This window comes from Ursus maritimus, assembly GCF_017311325.1.
Source record: "Ursus maritimus isolate PB19 chromosome X unlocalized genomic scaffold, ASM1731132v1 scaffold_X1, whole genome shotgun sequence".
In the NCBI taxonomy this organism is placed as follows: domain Eukaryota; kingdom Metazoa; phylum Chordata; class Mammalia; order Carnivora; family Ursidae; genus Ursus; species Ursus maritimus.
Window position 1 is genome coordinate 111080138 of NW_024423319.1, and position 21970 is coordinate 111102107.

At 40.6% G+C, this 21970-nt stretch overlaps 1 protein-coding gene across 2 annotated transcripts in view; it reads right to left on the minus strand.

The window, feature by feature from the left end:
* Positions 1–3059: 3059 nt before the first annotated feature.
* Positions 3060–21970, minus strand: part of NHS (NHS actin remodeling regulator) — a 356148-nt gene continuing 337237 nt past the window's right edge. Inside the window, exons 4-9 of one of the 2 annotated variants that reach the window (XM_040633903.1) lie at positions 17055–17117; positions 14883–15075; positions 12111–12242; positions 8194–11175; positions 7764–7890; positions 3060–4794 (exon numbers count right to left, since the gene is read on the minus strand). In XM_040633903.1, coding sequence (XP_040489837.1) covers positions 4158–4794; positions 7764–7890; positions 8194–11175; positions 12111–12242; positions 14883–15075; positions 17055–17117 — 4134 coding nt within the window. In that variant the 3' untranslated portion in view covers positions 3060–4157. The remainder of the gene's footprint in view (positions 4795–7763; positions 7891–8193; positions 11176–12110; positions 12243–14882; positions 15076–17054; positions 17118–21970) is intronic. The other variant, XM_040633908.1, reaches the window with a different exon arrangement.

Genomic DNA, 21970 nt, shown 5'->3' on the forward strand with positions numbered 1-21970 from the left:
GCCTCAACATATAGTCCCTCCATAGCTTTGGGCAAGTCAGGTAACGGCTTTATGCTTGCGTTTCCCCATCTGTAAAATGGGCACAATGTTGGGAGTACTTGAGTTTGAGTAAGCAAAGCACTTAGAACACTATCTGGCACACACATTTGCTGTGTAATAAAGGGTACGTGACATTATGTGGTGGCATATTGTCATATGTATATCGAGGCTGCCCATCTTCAGAAGGAGGCACAGCCTGAGTAATTATCAGAAGCAAAGCAGGTGAGTATTTTAAAGTAAAGCCATAAATTTTTTCCTGGCTCACAGAGGAGCTACAAGGAAAGTATAGTAGGTATTGGAAATTTATTCCTTCTCTTCTCAAATACAAAACGAGATTAGAGAGGCGCCTGGCTGGCTCAGTCAGTAGAGCATGTGTGATCTCGGGGTTGTGAGTTGGTACCCCACGTTGGGTGTTGAGATTACTTTTTAAAAAAGCCCAAAGTGAGATTAGAGCTCATTATACAGTACTTTTTTCCTCATACTTTTGCTATAGCAGTTCCCTTCCTTTGTGTCCACTTACCTATAAAACACTTGCCCTTTGTGAAACCCCAAGAATGCAATTACATAATCCAAGAGAAACTGGTTGTTTAATTGCAGTCACGTTTATTTGCAGCTTCTATACACACTTTCTAGGTAATCAAACTTTTCTGGTACATTTTTTTGAGAGGGGTTCACAATGAAACTGTCACCATTTTTACTAAAAATAAATACAAGACTTAAAGTGTTGCACAGCTCTAAAATATACAAAGGCTTGAATTGAATGTAAACGTTGAAAACATCTTACAAAAGAAACCATTTCTGCAACAATTTAAAAAGTTCATATTTACAAATATTACAAAAATACAAAATGGATGCAAGTCCATAAACCATTGTCTTTTTGGCCAGCATGAACTGGTTCTAGTACCAAAATAGTTACACTGTAACCTTCTTTATAGTTTTAAATCTTTGTTATGATCTAGTTCTCTAAGTCTGCCATCACTGCAGCAAATGTACTCAATCACTGACCTTTGGCAAGAGCAAACAGTGTGTTTCGTTTGCTACAACTAGTCCACGTCCTCTACTTAGCCAAAAAATGAAAAAAACAACAAAACCAAAAACAAAACAAAAACCCCCCAAAACACGAAAAAACAAAAAAGTAAGGAAAAAAATTTCCCCCCACACAACATAGACATGTTGTATAAACATAAAAGAACAAAAAATTAGCATCAGTGCAAACAACAGAAGAAAAGTTTGGATTGATGTTTTTCACGATACCTAATGTGTGTACCCTGCTTCAAAACGGCAGTGATGTTGAAGACAGCCCTCTAATTCTTGGTTTTATATGCTATGTAATAAAGCCATGTAGAATATTCCAGATTACTAAGGAATTCCTTACTTTTTTTTTTTTTACTCAGTTTGTTACTCAATACTCTTAACACAGTGAATTTAAAATCCATCATTATTTGGGTTTTTTTTAAATCTATGAAATATAAAATAGAGAGACTCTGCTATAGATTTTTAGAGTAAACAAAATAAGTAAAACTATATTATAAGGGTTAGTTCTGTGATCATTACATATAGAGGTAATCTTATTGCCTCACAATTCAAGTCAGTATGTATTTTAAAAAATATATGGTACCATTACTTAAATTGATGTCAATAATAAAAAGGTGACATATTTATTAAAGCCAATTCATGTGTTTCCTATTTAAGATTTAGAATCACATTTAAAGCCCACATACCTTTCTTTACGCTTAAAAAACCCCTAACTACACAAAAGCCATACTGCAAACGAACTGCTTTTATGAAAATTATAAAAGATCACCTATTGTGACTGGAAATGATGGTTTCTTATCGCATTTGTCTAAAAACTTTGTTTTTAAAATTTTGCCAAGTGTACTTTTCAAAGCATGAGAAAAAGTTATTCATGTTCCCATGTTTGTGTCAAACCATGCTGGTTTTCTTGACTAATGGGTTCCAATGAGAAATGATGGTCCATTTTTTTCAAACCCCCAGACATTTTTCTTTTAATAAAAAGTATAACACTTTGTAAATGTTCAAATGTACCCTTTACCAGGTAGCTTATCTATCCCAGCGCAAGCACCCATCCACACACACCCACATCCACACACACACACATTCTCCCTCCTCTACCCCGCCACCCCCAGCACCCACTTTACGTACAAGGATGACAAGAAATTAAGAAATACAATTTGACAGTGAAAACAAATAGTAGGAGAAGACAGACATTTTTTTTCTTTACAAACAAACAAAAAGCCAACAGCAATCAGATTCTCTAATTCTCAATTATAACATCTTAGAAAGTGTTTCTATTGAAAGACAGCATCCTCCTAGACCAGGCTTTCTCCTTCATATTGTATGAATTAAACAAAAGCCACAAACCCCCTTTCACACATCCTACTTTCCCAAATACCACTTGCATAAACTTGAAGCCAGCTGCTTATCAATTTCTTGTTAACTCTGGTCTGTTCTATCATTCTAATCACATTCTATTCTTTTATAGGCCATATCCCTTCTTAGTTCTCTCTACTTTTACCTTGTCCCATTCAAAACATATTCTAAGTACATAGCTGCTTATATTTCTGACATATTTCAAACATTAGTATCAGTTCACGTTAAAATCAGAGGTGTAAGAACCATTTACAGATTTCAACTTGTAACTACTTTTTTTTTCAGTTTTAAGACAAGAAAATTCAAGTAATTTCAAGTAATTCAGCTTGTTTCCCTGCCTTCATTTTATCAGAGCACTTGCCCTGACATTTCCTTTCCCACCCACCACCCTCCCCTTTTGCCACCAAGCAGATATAGTAAAATCAGACAAAAACTCATTTGTATGTAGCATTGTGAACCAGAGCTGTTCCCCATTCCCAGTTTAACAGTGAATATAAATAATGCATATACACATACCTATTTCCCAACTATACTGTTCACAGTGTCATTTCTGTTACTTTTTAGGTAGCACGAATCTCATCAGCACAGAGAGAAAGCTTCACTGAAAACTCATTACAGGTACTTACTGATAAATCAATAGCTCTGTGGCATGCTTATGTTTTATTTTTGTTAGTTAAAGAAACTGGAGCTAATTGCTAAACTGTTTAAGGAGTTTATAGTCATTAGATTATGACTGTTTATGTCCCCAGTAGCCTAATATAAAACATAACCTAAAATTAACTATTGTTTTCCCTATTCATTCTCTTTAAAGCAATCCACTGAAAAATTAAAAGACACTGTCAAATGTTGTTCTTCAGGGCTTTGTGTTGAGAATGATGATTTTTCTCATTGATTAAAAAAAATCAAAAGCATGCTTTTCATTCTGTCCAAATTACCACATGGCAAATCATAGCCATGTGTTACTATTCACTTGTTTGGTGCTGAATTTGTCACAAAAATGGTTAGGTCTGAATTCATTATTTTAAATTAATCACATTTCAGTATATGACCTCAAGATTTTCTTTATTTCACCAGTTTAAGATTCATAATTGAAGTTTATCACTCAGAAAATCATATTGGTGGACATTTAAATATGGTATTTATATGAAAATGGTATTCACAGAATACAATTATTACACTTTATTTGTTGTGTTCTATAAACAGTTGGTGTGTGGTAGATAATCGGCCACATGTCCACTCGTCACTGATAAATCTATTTACACATTTTTATCAAAAATATGGTATTTACATGTGTGTAGTTCTTTCTTCTGAATTTTTCTTTAGCTCATTTTAATGTAAAAAAATACCAAACCTCCAGAGTAATTTCATCTTCTTAAGAATTATGACAGTGAGGGCTTTGTTTTCTGAATAGGCAGCTCTGGGAAAACTTTTTCTAGGTTTCATGAAAAGCAGACGTTTTCAAATTCTATATTATCAAAAGGAATGAGATTGGGTAAATCAAACTAAGCTAAAGAAAAATATGAAAGACAGTGCAGCTACTTAAAAATGTGGAAAATAACCAAGAAATACCATCTTCCATTTCCCCAGCAAATATTTAGGAATTCATTGGTGAGCAGTGTTACCCCATGCCCATGGTGTGCTTACTTCTCCCCAGTCCTCTGTTCTGTTCCTACATCCTCTTATGACTAAGGGTTTTGACCTTTGACAGCCAGCCTGACCCGGGCCACCTATGTTGAGCTCTGGGAGGATCGGTCGTCATGTGGGCTCCCGTCAGAATTTTCTGTCTCACCCTCAGAGATGGCCTGCATGGGCGCATTGTACAGCCTGCAGCGGACGCTGTAGCGACTGCTGCTGGCTGCAGGGGGAGCTCGGGAACGTCCAACCCTTGCCGATGCTGAGGTGGCAAAGTTCTTTGAGGAAAACCCTTCTGCATTAACTCTTGGGGAGCATGGAGAGAGTGGGGACAATGCCTCGGCCCCAGATGCCCCCTGGTGGGCCTCATGGGTGCTTTGTGGGGACTCAGATGTGAGCTCTCCAGGAGGTTTGGGCAGGATGGGACTCTTCAGGATCTCAGTAGCAGACATGCGGTAACTAGAATCCGAGCGACTTCCTTTCTTGAGGAGTAACAGCTTAAACTCTTCATTCGATGTGTTGGACTTTTTGGCGTTTCGGTAGATGAGGCCAGGAGACCTCTGGCTGTTTGGGGTGGTCACGTTGCTGTTGGGCAGAGTGACAGAACCAGCGCTGCTGCTGCTGCTGCTGCTGCTGCTGCTGCTGCTGCTGCTGCCGCCAAGAGAAGCCCTCGATTTGCTTCGAGTAGACATATCCCCAGAGTCTTTTCTTCCAAGTACTTTCCTCTTGGACCTTTCAAGAAAAGGAAAAGTCTCAGTCTATATACATTTTTATGAAACTAAAAGGGTTAAGTCACATTCATGCATTGTCCTTAAGGAGCACTTTGGTGTACCCTACTTGATCAGATAGGAAACATTACAACATTAGAGGTAAGGAGTGAGATACATTCCTCGCCCTTATAGCACTCACAGCCTGAGGGAAATTCTCCAATAACCAGTGGATGTAAATTAGGTTCTGTAAATGACCATCTCACATAATGACTAATGTGTTAGCTAGAGCTTCTAGAGGAGGACTTATTAGGATGTTTTACAAGAGTATGAGAAAATATTGCTGTCTGACTTCCGGTTAGAGTGTAGGCAGTGAAGGACTGTAGCTTTCTTTTATTAAATCTGTCTCGGCATTACAGATAAAATGCTCTAATGTGTGGGGGTGGCTTCCAGTGAATATCAGAAGAGCAAAGTGGATAGAGGTGTGGATGGGATGGATTAGCCGTAGGTTGATGGTGGAAAGGCTCGGGTGATGAATATGTGTGTCGGGGGAGGTACATTATACTATTCTGTCAACTTTTTAAATTTCTCCATATAAAAAAATTTCTTATGTGGCTTTTTAAGTAAATCAATCCATTTTTGGCTATAAAGACAATTTGCTATAGCTGCTTGGTAACATCATTGTATCAGTCAGTAAGCCAACTTTCTGTGAGAAGCTAAAAACATAGACTACCTCTAGAACTCTTAAATCTCTATATACTGTAAACTCTCAAGAAAACAAGGTCAAAAAAAAATCAAGTGTTATCCACAAAAAAAAGAGGTCATTGTCACTGTGCTGCACATAAATAAATCCTACACAAATGCAAATCTAAAATTAGCAAGCTCTGTAAGTCTACCAAGTAACATAGGCATCCATCATCATGTTATTTCTTTTGAAAAGTGAATAGATGTAAACTTAGTGAATCTTCAGCATGATTCAGTATGTTGATAAATATTGGCAACATGCTCTTTCACCAACCTAAAAATCTATAGGGTAGAGAAAATGTCAGCTTTGCAGTTGGAGACCAGCCTCATTTGGGTTCACTGAAACCTTTGTGGTTATTATCTCGCATATGCCAGTATCTGGCACTCCAGTACAGTAGGAATTTCAAACTGACATTTGCTTTTAGCATTACCATATTCTAGACACTAAAATGTTATTTTAGCATCAAAATTGAGTATGTGAGCTACAGGTATCTCCACTAACAAGGAACAGGTAGAGAGGTTTTAACTGACAAGACGAATAAGAAGTGGCAGCACTGAGATTCAATTCCAGATGTTTCTGACTCCAACTACTACGTTCTGTCCACTATTCCAGATACTAACATTTGGTCCTTTGGGGTAAGAACTTGGCTCTTTAACTTCTATAGCATTTTAGTAACTTGTCCTAAGATAAAGTGGGGTGGGGAAATATAATCGGATCTTAGACTACACACAGAGCAAAGAAAAACTAAGCCGATTCTTCACTGAGTGGTGAGGTGTGCCTGCTAAGGTATATACACACAGAAGGTGTTTCTCATTGACTCCTTTAAAAAAAAGGCTGTTGAAGAGCTGTGCTCTTTCTTTATGAGAAAACCACATCAACAGAAAATGCAGGTTCCTTTTAAAAGCAGAATTCCAGGGGTGCCTGGGTGGCTCAGTCATTTAAGTGTCTGCCTTTGGCTCAGGGGATGATCTCAGGGTCCTGGGATTGAGCCCTGTGTCAGGTTCCCTGCTTAGCGGGGGGTCTGCTTCTCCCTCTCCCTCTGCCCCTTCCTCCGCTCGTGCTCTCTCCCTTGCTCTCCCTCTCAGATAAATGAATAAATCTAAAAAAATAAAAATAGAATTCCAGGAAAAATGGCAGGCTTCTTGCCAAAAAACTTGCTTCAAAAAGTATAACTTCAGGCATGCCTGGGTGGCTCAGTTGGTTAACCATCTGCCTCCAACTCAGGTCATGATCCCAGGGTCGGATCAAGCCCCGAGTTGGGCTCTCTGCTCAGTGGGGAGCTTGCTTCTCCCTCTCCCTTTGCCCCTGCCTCTGCTCATATGTGCGCGCATGTTCTCGCTCTCTCTCTCAAATAAATAAAATCTTTAAAAAAAGTATAACTTCATAAGGTAGAAAAGGCAGTTTCCAAGTTGTGTCCCTTGGGAGTCCCATGTAGGTCCAAGGCCTAGTGGAAGAAGGTAGTCACGCTTGTGAAAGGAGCAGGCACAGCAGGACTGGATAGCTCAGTCTAATATGGGTTTGGCTGCCGAGTGCGAGTTCCTGCTCTTTTCGTCAGTCACAAGTTGTAAGGAGTATATATTTTGGCAAACATGACCCTTGATTGGGGGGTGGGGGGAGGCAGGTGAGAGAATGTGAATGGGCAGCCTGGACACAACAGTGTCCTAGAAAAACAGCACAGAGGACATCCTCTGTTCATGGGATTTGGAGTATTAATTTTAGAGAAGGCCAATGTTATTAAAGAAGTTTAAATTTTAGGAAGAGGGGAAAAAAGGAGCAGTGATTAGTTCTGAGCTATGAAATGGGTGGGTTTATACACTGTCTTGTCTCAAACTTGGGCTCTGACTGTTCAGTGAATCAGCTTGCATCTCCGCTAGTGGAGGATTACAGCTGTGAGCTTTATTTTGTTGTTGTTGTTCAAGAAATTATTACAGTCAGAGATTACAGCAGAGTTTGAGCTTTCACTCTAAGTTACTTAATCACAAATTGTTTTCAAATGAAAACTTGTTCCAGGATGTCTTTCCTATGGAAAATACCTCTCGCTTTAGCAGTTCTTATGGAAGTCTCTCAAGTGAGGTCGAGCTAGATATAAAGGCTCACATTCCCCAACAGAAATACAGGTCTATCAGTTTGATGTGGAAAATTGTCTTGTCTTTTTTGCTGAATGTATCACAAGTACACAAGGCTTTCCCATATTTGCATTTGATGAGACGCACTGAAAGAAGCAAAACTTTTGGTATTAATTGCCTCACCTGTGAATGACTGCAAACAAATCCTCAGTTGTACGAGGTTTGTTTGGAGACACGAACACACCTTCCGCTTCAGCCTGAGAGTCTTCGCTAAGTGGCGAAATCATGGAGTCATCACTCGGTGACGATTCTTAAATGAAGAACAAAAGCATCTTTAGGAAGAAGTTACCAAGCATGCTGCTGTGTTTCACTGGCTTGCGGCATCAACAAACAACAGTTACCTTACTGCTGTTTTTAAAAAAGAGATTATCTGTCGCAGCTCAGTCCCTCAATAACAAAAACTTTTATCTCAGTTGTTTTAATAAGTGAAAAAAAGGTGGAGGGAAACCAACACTGGGAGCTGCACTGTGCTAGAGGGAACATAAGAAAGAAAAAGACATAATGAAGTGCCGCGAGACACCTTTCCACTGTGACAAAGGCATCAACAACTGACCTTTCAGTGAAACCTCATCCACACTTCCTTGGGTCTCCTCTGCTCCGCTGTTATCAGAGGCACTTTTGGCTGAAATACCTGAAGCAATATTTTCCTGCTCGAAACATTTTTCAGGGCATGAATTTGCAGTCGATAGCTCTGCTTCGCAGCTGATATTCCCAGGCACTTTGTCATGGTGGCGGCTCATCCCAAGTTGATGCTTACGTTGATAGCTTATGTCCGTGGGTCTGGTTGGTGAGTTTGACTGAGCTGTGAGCACATCCACAGACTCAGGGTACGCAGCTTCCTCCCAATCTGCAGAGGATGGCTTCTGCACCTGTGCTAGGGCTCCATCTGGACCAGCTCCATATTGTAGTACTTTACCATCCAAATCATTTGGGCGGGCAACAGAGACCCTCTGAAATCCTTCTGTGGGAAAGTCACAATTTTTACTTGGTGTGTTTTCCGGAATAGGCTCACTCTCTATATGTTTCTGGTCTTTTGTGACACTTGAATCTAGAAGATTGCTACCAGCTGAGGTTGTTGTTTCTGGGTCACAATGATTCTTTACATCAAAAGTACGTTTTTTCTCTAACTGTAGTTTATCTGGTCCCATCTCAACTGCAGAGGAGTCTAAAAAGGTCATTATGGTGTCTTCAGTGGAGTACTGACGTGATACTGACTTCTTAGCCACATGTGGCTTAATCTTACCTGGAGACAGGGCAGCCATTGTAAGAGTGCTGTCCTCTAAGTAGGGGAGATCTGTATTGTTGCCCTCTTTTTGCTTCACTTCTTCAGACTTGCTGATGGACCTAAGGTTAACAGATTTCAGGACTGTTGGTGTAATTGCAAGGGACGGTGGAGGATTTGACCGCAGTGTTTCTCCTACTGGGTTCTGCTTACTATGAGTAAAAACGTGCAGTGGGTGACGGTGGTGGAATGGTTTGTTCAAGACACTATGAAGAGCACTTAGGTCAAGATGGGTAGGGGGTATAATTGGAAGTTCAAGGTCTTTACTCAGTGACAGAGCTCCATCTTTTAAAGAGGGTTGCTGTAGTGAAGATTTCCTTTCTGGGACTTTAGGTTTTCTTTTGCTACCTCCAGGAGACAGTGGACCAGAAAAGAAAGCTGTCGGGAAAGAGGAGGTTGGTGTTTCAGACTGGCTCGAGTAGCCACTTGATGGAGATGCCAAGCCAGCCAGCTTTTCTGGTGAGGCCAGTTTAAACTCATTGTCAACAGAAGGAAGGGATGGGGTGGTGGCTCTTGATTCTGACTGGGATGTTTGGGATTCAGAGCTCTCTGGAGATTTGATGCATTCAATAACTGTGGTACCCGTAGCAGTGCTTGAATTAGATAAAGATCTGTAAGGATCATTTGTTTTCAAGTCATTTAGAAGCCAGAGATCTGCATAGTGAGTTGATTCAGCACCTTCATCTTTGAATGCTGGAATATCTGAAGTGTCTAACTGAGGTTCCTTAATACCATGTTCACTCTGGTTCATCCAAGAAGATTCTTGCTTGGTGGGAAGGTTGGCATTTTCCATTCGAGAAGGCGTGTTGGAGAAATCAAGAGGCAGCTTCATTTCCCTGGAACTGTGAGGCAGGAGCTGGCCACTGCTTATCTTTGGTTCTTTCTTCTCAGAAGTGTCTGCATTTCCATCGGACTTCCTCAATGATGAACTACGTTTCGGTGGGGTCGGCTTTGCCTTTGGTTTCCTGAAAGAGATGCTTGGTCTCCCCTGCCTCCTGTGGTCTAAGTAGTCCTGCCAGGCACAGTCCGGAAGAGTAGGAGGAACCGCAATGCCCTGGCCATTCTCTGGGCCCAGGGCTGCATAGTGACAGACATAACTCTTACTACCTTTGAGACCGCAGTCAAAGTGCATGGAAGTATAGTATCCTTCTGTGTCCACCGAAAAGTGAGAACTAGTGTCTGCTTTGTCTGATGGAGACTTTTCCAGAAAGCTGTCATAAGTGGCCATGCTTGTGAAGCTCGGGCAGCCCAGACTGTCTGCCTTGGGGCGCTCAGGACTAAAATCCTGGCGGCAGGAGGCATCGTGATGGTGGTGTAGATAATTCCACTCACTGTCACTGGTGTTGCTGTTGTTCGGGTCGTCCAGCAGATCTGCCACAGTGGAGGTAAAGGAGTTTGCCCGGTGGCCTCTCACTTTATCCAGGTGGTCATTGTACTGCTCTGTCACGAAGACATTGGCGTCCTCATTAGCATGAGGGGCTGTGTTGAGTGACAACTCCGAGTCACAGTGTGAAGAGCCAGTGAGAGGAGGAGAAGCTGCAGGAGGGATTGTCTCTGAGGTCTGTGAGGGGCATGTGGAGCTGCTCCCACTCCAGTTGCCACTGGATGACTGGTGGTCATCTTTCTGGTCCATGTGGCTGCTGAGGAGGACACCAGCCGTGGAGATGCAGTGGATGGGGCTCCCGAAGGTGTCTGAGTTGGAGGAGATGTCACAGCTGCCAGAGTCGGCAGCCATTCGGGACAGACGTGACCTCCCTCTCTCGTTTAACTTGTGCTGAGGGCTGTGAAGATGTTGAGAACAAGCCAGGCCCAAAGCAGGCTGGTGTTCCTGTGCACTTGGGCTGCTGGGAGCCTCACTGCAATCATTTGGGGTTCTTTCTTGGTCGCCCATGAAAGGCTCGCCCTCTTCATATGCTGAGGGTTTAGCACCAACTTTGGGCTCAGCATCCCCACCTCTGTTGCCCTCCCGGGGAAGGCTCCGAGATCTTGTACGGCTGCTCACTGCAGTAGTAAACATGGTATCGCCTTTGTCTGCCAACGCAGAGATGTTGCCAGCAGAATGAGAAAGGGAAGCTGCAATGCTTTGACCCCTTTGAGCTCTGATTCTCCTTCTGGATGGAGCAGCAATCAGAATATCTTCAGTTTGGCACTCTGAGTCTCTGGTTCCAGACCTCCTGTTGACAGTGTTGGAAGGGTCTGGATTTGTGTGCACAATCACATTCCTTTCCCTGGCCACAGGGGATTCGTCAGAATCTAGGGCACATGGAAAGCATAGTGAGATATTTCATATATCAGCAGACTAACAGACATTCTGAGAGATGTCCACAAATCTGGGTGGTGGCATGTTGGGTCATTCTCTTTGAGGAAAAAAAATCAGCATATAAAATTAGGAGAAAGTTAAAATGCTTTGGGGAATCTGTCCCTTTGCCTCTCTGTCTCTACATACACACATGCATGCGTGTGTGTATACTAAGAGAAAATGTCTTTAGATCTTTTTGTGAATTCTCTCTCTTCACTATCAAATTACTTTGCCCCAATAAGTGACTACTATTTTTTTAAAATTAAAGTGCATTTTGTCTTCTTGGCCACTATTCTTTTTTATTTTGTAATATATGCCCAGCAAAATAAAACTCTTAACAATTCATTTTAAGTAATGAAAGAGATGTTATAGTAATGATAATAATAATAATAGTAATAAAACATAGGAAGAGATTCCTAAACACGTGGAACAGAAAAAAATAGAAGAGTAATAAAAAGTAACATGTTATCAATATTCAATATTTAATTGAGTATGCTTAAAATTTACCTGTTTAAAATAATTAATGCCATAAAAGTATATCTCTCTTCAAATAAGGTATAATTTTCTAAAAATAACCTTTCATTGAATCTTGTTACTTTTTATTCCATCTTAATAAAACTTAAAAATTACCAAAGTATTACATTTCAGCCATAAGACCTGAACATGTATACCTAAATCCCTAAGGTTAAATCTTCAGTCAAAAACAGAGATTAAAAAAGTAATACCACCCGGCTTGCTGAACATAGAACAAGTACATGCCATTTCAAAACCCCTACAAGTCACAACACTGAGCATTTTTAAGGAGGCCGATTAAAAGGCCGGCTTCCATTTCATCTCCTTCTAATCGACACCCGACAGAATGTTAACCATTAACAGTTTTATACTACACCTATTTCTTGTTGGACTCTTCTGGGGATACCCGAGATGGTTTTCCTCCTCCTCAGTTTTCGTCTCCGCTGTAGTACGGATTGTGAATGAACAAGAGAGCAGCGTATACTAGCCTCTCTGTCAAAACCAACTCCTGCAACCCACAAATAGGTCTCATTAGCCTTTAGAAATGGCAAACAAATTTTCATTTGCTTGGAACACAGTGATATTTATTGATTGGAAGTAAAGGAAGAGTTTGGATTAAGCCTGTGAATAAATATAAGGGAGCCCTTATTCAGCTCTTATTTAAATTACTCTGCAGTACATTAAGCTTTACTTCTAAATGCAGCTCTGCACAACAGCTTGCACTGCCAAGAGTAACAAGCAAAGAAGGAAAATCAAAAGAAAGAGGAGAGAAAAATAACATCAAAGAATCACTCTCACACAGAAACATCTCCTGAAGGACTTACAACCTTTAGTTACTACTATTTACTGGTCTATTTCTGGGCTCTCTGAAGCTGTCTCTGCATAGTAGATCCAGAGCCAAGATGTTAACCTGGATTAGTTCAGCTAACACATCGTGACCCATTTCTTCCTTAAAGCATCTTTGTGAGGTTTTTTTTCTCTCTCTTCCCATTACACCCCAACCCTACACACAACACAACACACACACACACACACACACACTTCTTCTGTGAGGAGAAAGTAGCCTAGAGATTTGTTTTTAAATCATCATGTAACTCTTTCTACTTTCTTCTACTGACTCAGTTGTACACTTTCTGGTATGACACCAGTGTCTTATCAATATAAAATAGGAATACAAGGGAGTCCTCAGTTCTGTGCTTAAGTGGATCTGCCTTCTCTATCAGCTGTAAATGAAGCTGGAATTCCCAGTCTTTACAATGAGTGTCTGTTTGCTTTTATAAATACAGGGGCCAAACCTTGATGCTTGTTTGTTTCTCTCTCCATAATCACATTATTGATACACTACTTGCAGTCTAATCAAAACTAGAATGGTGAGGAAGGAGGTGAGGAACTCACACTCCTGTCTGGCACAGGCATGTGCCGTGGATTTTTCAGCGTGAGCTTTGCCTTAGAAAGTCAGGATGCCAAAAGTGCGTTGGAATCTGGTTGCTTCATCATTTATCCTGATCGTTACGCATAGAGCGGGATGGCGTGTTAAACCTCGGCTTAGCTATAAAATGAAGCAATTTGAGTTCTGCTTAGCATCATGGTGACAACAGTTTCTAGAACTCACTTTGAAAAAATCTGTGAGATATCACATGATGAATAATTATAATATTATTGGAGAATTCATACTAACAGAATTTTCCTTTCTTAGCTCCAACCAAAAATTAAGATCTTTCATTCTACTCATAATAATTACAGAACACATGGCACACAGACACACTTTATGTTACATGGACATAATTAGCAGCTTTCTCATTAAAGCTCTTGAAATCAACATATAATCTGGGCTTTAGCCTGAGAGTTCCTGAAATAAAGCAGAAGGAAAGATCTTCACTTTTCCTGAATCACAAGACCCATAATCAAAGAACTAAATTTGAAAACAAGATTTACTTACAGTGCTATGAAGAAAGCAGGTGCTGCATATAATCAAATGTTCCCAGAAGGGAAAGTTACTTTAAAAGGATGCCAAAATGATACATTTGACATCTACCTAACCCAGCCCATTTAGATTATGGAGATCAGATAAAGTATGCATCCTTAGAATAATTTATCCTGCAAGTTGAGAAAGTCATCAGGAAAATTACTCTTAGCTCATAACCAGCTGATCAACCAGAATTTCTGTTTTTCAGGAAGGACATAATATCTATCCCGGATTTCTGGTTATCATTTGCTCCCCACTTTATGTGAGAGAAATCGGAGTGGGATTAGTAATAGCCATGTCCAAAATGCATCTCAAGCGACATGCAATCTTTAGTCACATTGGTACCAGGATAAAAGTAATAACCTGGCCATTGTGAGATTTTCAATATACAAATAAATTAAAATATAACTATTAGGTTTAAAGAAAGCCCAGTGGATAGATCATTTTCTGTCTTTTGAAAGTGAGAACATTTTATAACATTATTTCAGTTACAGCTAAGATTACCACCAGATCCTGTCCTGGAATCTATAGTCGCTACGGATAAACTTTTCAAGAAAAGCCTGGACAGGCTTGCCTTCAACCTAGACTAACATTTAAACTCTCAGTACACAAGAAGAGGAAAGCAGAGAGGAATGTAAGCCAGGCCGGCTGGATTAGAATATAATTCAGCCTTCATCTTTGAATCCACGTATTTTTAGGTCAGAAATCACCAAAATCAATGCAGAAGTCTAAACGATCTTTTAAACAAGCCTACCTTCATCCAAGGAAGCCTGAAAACAGATTTTATAGTTGGTCTACAGGATCATTACTTGCAGTTTGAGAGACCTGGGGTTTGCTGTTTTCTTTCTTGCTGTGCCATGCATCATTATCATATGACTAATCACTGCCGCTTTCTCCATTATTTCAGTCAGCTATGACCAAAGAGCTATTTGGTGACTTTTTTCAAAAAGAAACTGTCCATCATTTACATAACAAGCGGCCCAGCACAGCATATGCAAATGGATGTTCAAAACCTGACAAAAGCATATTGAACATCTTCTGGGTTGTATTCTGATAAAAAAGGTATTGCTTGTTTACAAAGCGGTATTCTTAACTGGTCCGCCCAGCAGCACAGGTTTTGAACATATTTAAAACACAGAATATTGTGACCCGACTGTCCCTAAGAAAAGAACAGAACGGTACCAGTGACATTGATGGGAATAATGCAAGAAGAAATCACTTGGGCATCTTGTTTCATCTTCTCCTCTGGTGTTGGGAGAGGCAGTGCTTTGCTCCAGTTGGTCTGCTTGTCCAGTGTCGAGGGGATATTATGTACTGGGTTTTTCGGTCTCTGCCCTAACATGACATCTGTATCTTCATCCTCCGGGGGATGGGACTGCAAATGAAGTACATTCAGACTTAGCCAGAATGGTTTATATGTAAGCACACATACCAAGGAATTTCACAGTTTAGTTAAGAACAGTGAGGTCAGAAATAAGCTTTTAGGTCTAGGAGAAATAGTAAGCACGACTAATTGAAAGTTATAATTTCAAGAGTCCAGTGACACAAAAGAAAAAATGGACTAATAAACATGCTTTTCAGGTCAAATGGAATTAAAGAGGAGAGACAAGGTGGCCATAAATCCCCCAACTTCAAACTGAAGAAAAATCTTAGTCTCTAATCCAGTGACAGGTAGATTCTGGATATCTATCTCCCTATATATTCCTAATGAAAGTCGTGAGAGCTCTGGATGACTGGGATCAAAGGGAGAAGATGATTTAGATGCCTATGAAAGGTTCAGAAAATGTGCCAGAAAACCTGGAGTCAGGAGATATTCCAGAACACATCACCTGAAGGACAAGCCTATCTAATCTGAGAGACAGGATTAAATGCCAAGGAGTTAATTTTACTGCAGGACTATGGCATTTGTGAATAACATTTCAAAAATGCAGTTTCATCAATACTGTGTGTACATGGAAAAGCAGCCCCCCTCCCCCACTTATTATAGTGGAAAATACCAAAGCAGTTAATGGGGAGAAAGATTCAAGCGGATTTCTTTTTCAAATTTGGAAGAGTAAAGGGTCTTAGTTTCTTTCAGCTGTTGCAAGTGGGAAGCTTTTCTTCTGGCTGTGGAGTTAGAGGCCTTGACTTCTGCATGACATTTGAAAATTCTCCATCCAAGCCCTTGATAGATATTAATATTATCTACCTTTTATTTCAGGGCTGGGTTCCTAACTCAGAGTATTAAAAAGGCTCCATTCCAATTTTGATTTAGGGGTTGGGCTTCTGAACCAGATTATTAAAAGACCCAGTCTTCATCACTGACCCTAGTTTTCTTTCTTTCCATAATTTGGAGGAGGGTGAGTGTTTGTATGAAGTTAATATTTTTCCCTCTTATTCCAGCTAAATTTTAATAATATTCTGTCTAAAAGTCATGAAAAAAAATTCTCATCCTCACATTTGGAAGCATCATGTCCTGCTGACTCAGGATTTTACATACTGTCAAACTGTTCTCAGGTCCTCTTAAAGAGAAGATTCCAGAGCCACTTGTTTAAGTTAACCCCCCAGCATTTGCTTACCTTTTCAGAGGTATCTGCAAAGCCCCCCAACACACCCAACAGGATATGATTACCCCCCTTCAGAAAAATGTGTTCGCCGTGAACATTTTAGTAAAACATTGCAAACTTCTTTCTCTCTTCAGCTTTTGTGCAGATTCCCAGCGAAGCGAATAGCTCAAATAAAGTTGGAGCACAAAAGACTTTGTTTCCTAGGTAACTTCCAAAAAGAAAAAAAAAGTTTGGTGCATGCAAAAAGAGAGACAGAAAAAGAGGGAGAAAGAGCAAGAGCTGGAGAGAAACCCCCACCACCAGAGGCCACATTTTAGTAGGCGATTCCTTCCTTGAATAACAATGGACTGGGAAACAAAGAAAGAATAGTGACCTGACTACAGGCTCTGACCAGCAGCCAAAAGCATGTTTTATTTAATGGCGACAGGGACAACTGGCTGGCAGAGAATCTTTTTGTCCTGTTCTCTTTTTTGATTTGAGAAGCTGAACCTTCACAGTTCTGATAAATACAGGGCAAGTTGAAATTTCTTTCCTTTGAACTATAAGGTCCAGGAGTGGCATTAGGTGATGCCCATCTTGAACAGAGCCTTAATTGCAATTGAGGGGGGGAAAGTAAGTGGGAAAGAAAGCCAATGACATGGCTGTCTAAATTTTATTTAATTCAGGTTAGGAAAATATTACTCTTGAAGTGGATTTAAAAGAATACCTGTTAGTTAGAAACAACAGAGTTTGCCATAGTTAAAAGAGAGAAGGAAGTGTCTGGAGAGAATAGGATAGGGCTGTGATGGAATGTTCTCAGAACCAGTACCTTTCTACTCCATGGGGTCATGTGGCAACACTCAGTGGGGGAGGGCGAACGGGTGCTGTTAAACTATGGACATGAAATGCAAAAAAAGGAAAAATTAAAAACATGCACACAACACACAGTACACCCTGGTTAAGCCAAATCTAAAATATTAATGAATGAATATACTGGGATGACTCCCTCCCTTCCTTCCCTCCGTATATGTCCTTATTTTATGAGAAACAGCATAAATAGTGGCTGAGAGCACAGACTTTGGAGCTAGACTGTCTGAGATCAAATCCTGGTGCTACTACCATTTATTTGCTGTGTGACCTGGGACAATTACTCAACCTTTCTAAGGTCAGTTTCCTCATCTGTAAGATAGGGAAATAATAGCATCTATCTACCCTCCAGGGCTGTTTTGAGGATTAAATGAGTAAGTCGACAGAATAGACTGAAGAATGGTGGCACTTAATAAGCTCTGTACGTTTGTCAGCTACTACCCCTGCTACTGCTATTATTATTACCCTTTCCTTGTAGCTGTGCCATATCTGTGACATTGACTTTGCAAATGGTAACTTTCCTTTAGATCCCAGTCCCTTTTGTTAATTTGGGCAAGACTGAATTCTTTTCTTTCCTTAGAGTGAGTTTATTTTCCTGTGAACTACTTGGAAGAAAATTTCCTGTGTGTACTTTCTTCATCCAGGCTACTTAAAATTTGCCTCTACCTCATATTCATAGACTGTATTTGAAGACAGGGCTGGGTTCAAGGGCATGTGACAAGGCCCTTCCCCAGAAGGACACCATGCTTAAGTTTTGAGTAAGGGGCCCTGCATCTTCATTTTGTACCGGGCCCCACAAATGATGTAGCCGGTCCTGTTTGGAGAATAATCAGGTAACTAGAATCCCCTTTTCAAGATCTACTGAGAAGGACATTGAAACTGTCTTAAACTCTAAACCACGTCAGCTTTGGATTCAGTTAGGCCTGTATAGCACTTTCCATTTAGCATTGCTTTAACGTAACCTGAATTCTTCTTGGATGTGTCTTTCTTCTATTAGATTATGAGTTCTTAGGGGTCAGGAGCCATATTTGATTTTCTTTTCAGTCTTCCATGATGCGGCAAAATGCCTCCTCATTGTAGGAGCTCAACAAATTATTGGTACACTTGAATGATATAAGCCCTGTGTGTTTTAACAGTGATGGGAAACCCCAAAAAAGTAAGGTTTGTGCTCCAGATATCAAGAGGAAACAGACACCACAGAATCCAAGGGTACTGATCATCTTGGTGCAAGTAGGTGAAAACGAATAGAGGAAACCACAAGCAATGTTTGGTTCCATCAGAGGCTCAGTGTTAATGTATTCCAGTTCTAATTATTCGTAAGCCTATGGCAGACATCTGTTTTGGAGGTGGAACACTAAGGTCTAATTCTATTCTAAGTTTCTAAAGTTTAAGTGACAGTATTGCTCATTAATTTTTAAGCAAAGCAAATGCCATCTCCTCAGGCCCAGTTAACTTTGATTTAGATGTTATTTAAGACAAATGATTTTGTAGGGTCTGTGTCTCCCTCACTGAAAATGATAATTTTTGACAGATGGGCTGTATGTGCCCTGAGTTCAGACATTAACCTGGCTCTCTCCTAAGAATCAGTCACAGATGGTGATGTGCAGGTCTCAAGTAAGACCCCAGGGTATGCAAAGTAGAGAGCAAACTCATGAAGTAGGAGAAGGGGAGCCTGAAAGCAAAGCCTATATGGTAAAGGAACCTGTTTCCAAGAAACCGAAGGCTCTGGTGTCTCATGAAGGATTTAAAAAATTACACAGTAGAAAACTACAGGGCATAAAACATATTAATGATATTAATATATTAATTTTGGTAGTTTGTCTTTAATCTTCTAAGTCAGCTCCCTATTGAGTATTTTTTCCACAAGTGAGGGATGAGGAGTGGTTTTTAGTTTTCATCAGTTTGAGAACCCCCCCCCCAATACCATTAAATACGCACGAGGTAACATTTGGAAATGACCAAGGACGGTAGGTCCAGAGAGAGCTCAGACTGTTCTGTTTTGGTCACCATCATTAAGTCAAGGTCTCTGTAGATTACACTCCACTGAAGATTCCTTCTCAGCTAATCCTTCTCTCCACTATTTTGATAGGAGCCCCAACCTCCAGCTTGTGAGGGCTGAAACTAGGTACTCTGGAGCTTGTGTGTGGAAGGACTTTGTTCTTTGGTTCTACCACCATGATAAAAGCACCCGAGCTCCTATAGATGATCTGTTGATTTAGAGTAGTTAAGCTTATAATATTGAAATGGACTTTGGTTTTATTTCTGCCATGGAATTAGTAACTGCTTAAGTGTAGTGTTTTAAAACATTTTCTTTCCTGGGTGTTTGGTCAAAGGAAGTAAAATAGTTCTGATTATTTCTGATTAGACTTTTATGTGTTGAATGCAATAATCAGTTCATAGAATTTTTTTCTAAACTTACCTAAGAAATAAAACTGAAAGAGAACTGCTACCTCAGGGCATCTCTGCGTGGCCCAGCATGCGACTCCTTAACCAGTGCACATGGATAAGGTGAGGAAAAGCTGCATGCTGATCAGACTTGTACGAATTAAATTATCCTTTAAGGACTCTATCTAAATGAATCCTTTTGTTTATTCTTAGTAAGACTTGTAAGGGCAGAAACCATTTTTTGTTCGTAAGTTATTCATACTGCCTTGGTAATGCTTAAGTAAAATGTGTTGTACTGCTAGCTAGCACCCCCATGTGCCTGGCATAAGCAAACAAAAATCCTCTCCAAAAAACAATATCAAATTATCTCCACATATAATTTTTCAGTACAACAGCCAGCACAAAGTCAAAGATAACAAGGCAAGGAGGAGACAAGACAGCATGAGCAAGGAGTGTCCAAAACAATAGGTAAAACAGGGGCAGACCCGTAGGCCGTCCTGCTTTTGGAATTACCACTCCATGCAGGGGTGGCAGTGAATGGTCTTGGCTTCCCCAGAATAAGTGTGTAGGAAGCCTCTTAGACCACTCATTAATTCATTCAAGAGTATTTCTTTGAAGGTCAAAATCAGCCCCCATGGAAACAAACTGTCAAATGAAAAATGATCTCTCTCTCATCACTATGGTTCTTTTGACTTTTCTGTACTTTCAGATTTTTTCATAATAAAATGTTGGAGAAAAACACACACGTAGGAATTTCTCTTTCCTTTTCCAGGCTCCCATTCTGGCCCTCCTACCACTGATTTTGAGAGGCCTTAGACTCCAAGATGCACCATTTTAGAGTCAGCCATCACTGGTCTTGCCCATCCTGTCCCTGACAAAAGATGCTTCTTTGATGCTTTCACCCCATTTCTGTCCCTCCTGGCCCATAATTTACTCTCAGTTCCTTTCCTACCTGCCCATGAAACTGCTATAGAAAGTTAGAGTTACATTATAACGGTCAGTGTTCAGAACAAGAAATAACAGACATTAATTTCTTCACTTTTGTGGCTATGAAAAAGCATTTCTCCAAACATCTCAAGATTTTCCCCAACCTTTCTCTTATTTTTTTTTTAAAGATTTTATTTATTTATGTGACGAGAGACAGCCAGCGAGAGAGGGAACAGAGCAGGCGAGTGAGAGAGGAAGAAGCAGGCTCCCAGCAGAGGAGCCCGATGTGGGACTCGATCCCGGCGCCGGGATCACGCATGCCTGAGCGGAAGGCAGACGCTTTAACGACTGCGCTACCCAGGCGCCCCCCAACCTTTCTCTTATTGCCAAAAGAAAAATATAATCCCTCCACATTTTACTTTCTTTTGGGTTTTATTTTATATGCTGATGGGAGCTTATTTTGCTTTTAGACTCTCCAAAAGACATCTGTTAAAATGTTGTGGGTATTTCAGCAGGAAATGTTTTGAAAATTTGGCTTTAGTGTGTGATCTAACTGATAACACATGGCATTTATAGCAGCTGACTTTCAGAGCTGATTCATTACTATCATGCTATCTTAAACATGAGAAATATTCACTAGAGGGTGGATGCTGTGGTACGCTTGAATATAGGAATAAAACCTTAGAGTGAAGCTGTCCACTGCAAGCCACGTGGGTTCCTAGTCAGGTGATCTGGGACCTTATTTTCATTCTACCCTGGGGCTTATTTGTCCTTAGACCAGGTCCCTGCTTTTCTGCACAGGTTATGGCCTATCTGGGAGATGGAGGGGACCTTGTCTGCCTCAGATTTTTCTTTACTGGAGTGTGTGAATGTGTTGCACATAGACATGAAGTGCCTTGATCTTTCCGGAAGGCTTAAAGGAATCTGGCAATACCTTCTTCACGTAGCACTTTTCCTGCTGCAATTACATAGCACTTTCATTCCATGACACTGTCCCAGAGTCTCCTATTGGCTGGCATTGTGCTCTTCCAAACATGTTTAATAACATCATTTCTGACTCATACTGTGCTTCTCCCTTTCCTCTCTCCTCAACTCCAACATTTACCAAAGTGAATAACTGGGCAAACAGAATGAAGTAAGTAAAAGTTTAGGGTGCATCCTGTGTTTCTCTCTCCTAAGCCTGTCTTCCCTTTCCTGGTGTTTCCTTTTTCACCACTCGCTCCCAGGCAGCCAGGGCCTGCATGCTTCACCAGAGGGCCTGGACGCAGCACCCCCAAGTGCCCAAACCCTTCATGCTGCATTCCCAACCGGCTGTGAGACTTGACAGAAGCCCACAGATGCATTAACATTAATGCGCTGAGAACTCCTAGTGAGAAGCTCAAAGGAACACATCTCTGAGGCAGAATTGTGGAGAGTGGTTATAGGCCAGGAGGGAGATATTTGGGAACAAGTGCCTACTAAGTTCTTCTTTTAACCACTTTATACATTACTATCCATTTAAAACACCAAAATGCATAAATATTCAGGACTGGGAAAAACGGCCTTATCATTGATAAGTCTGCTTTT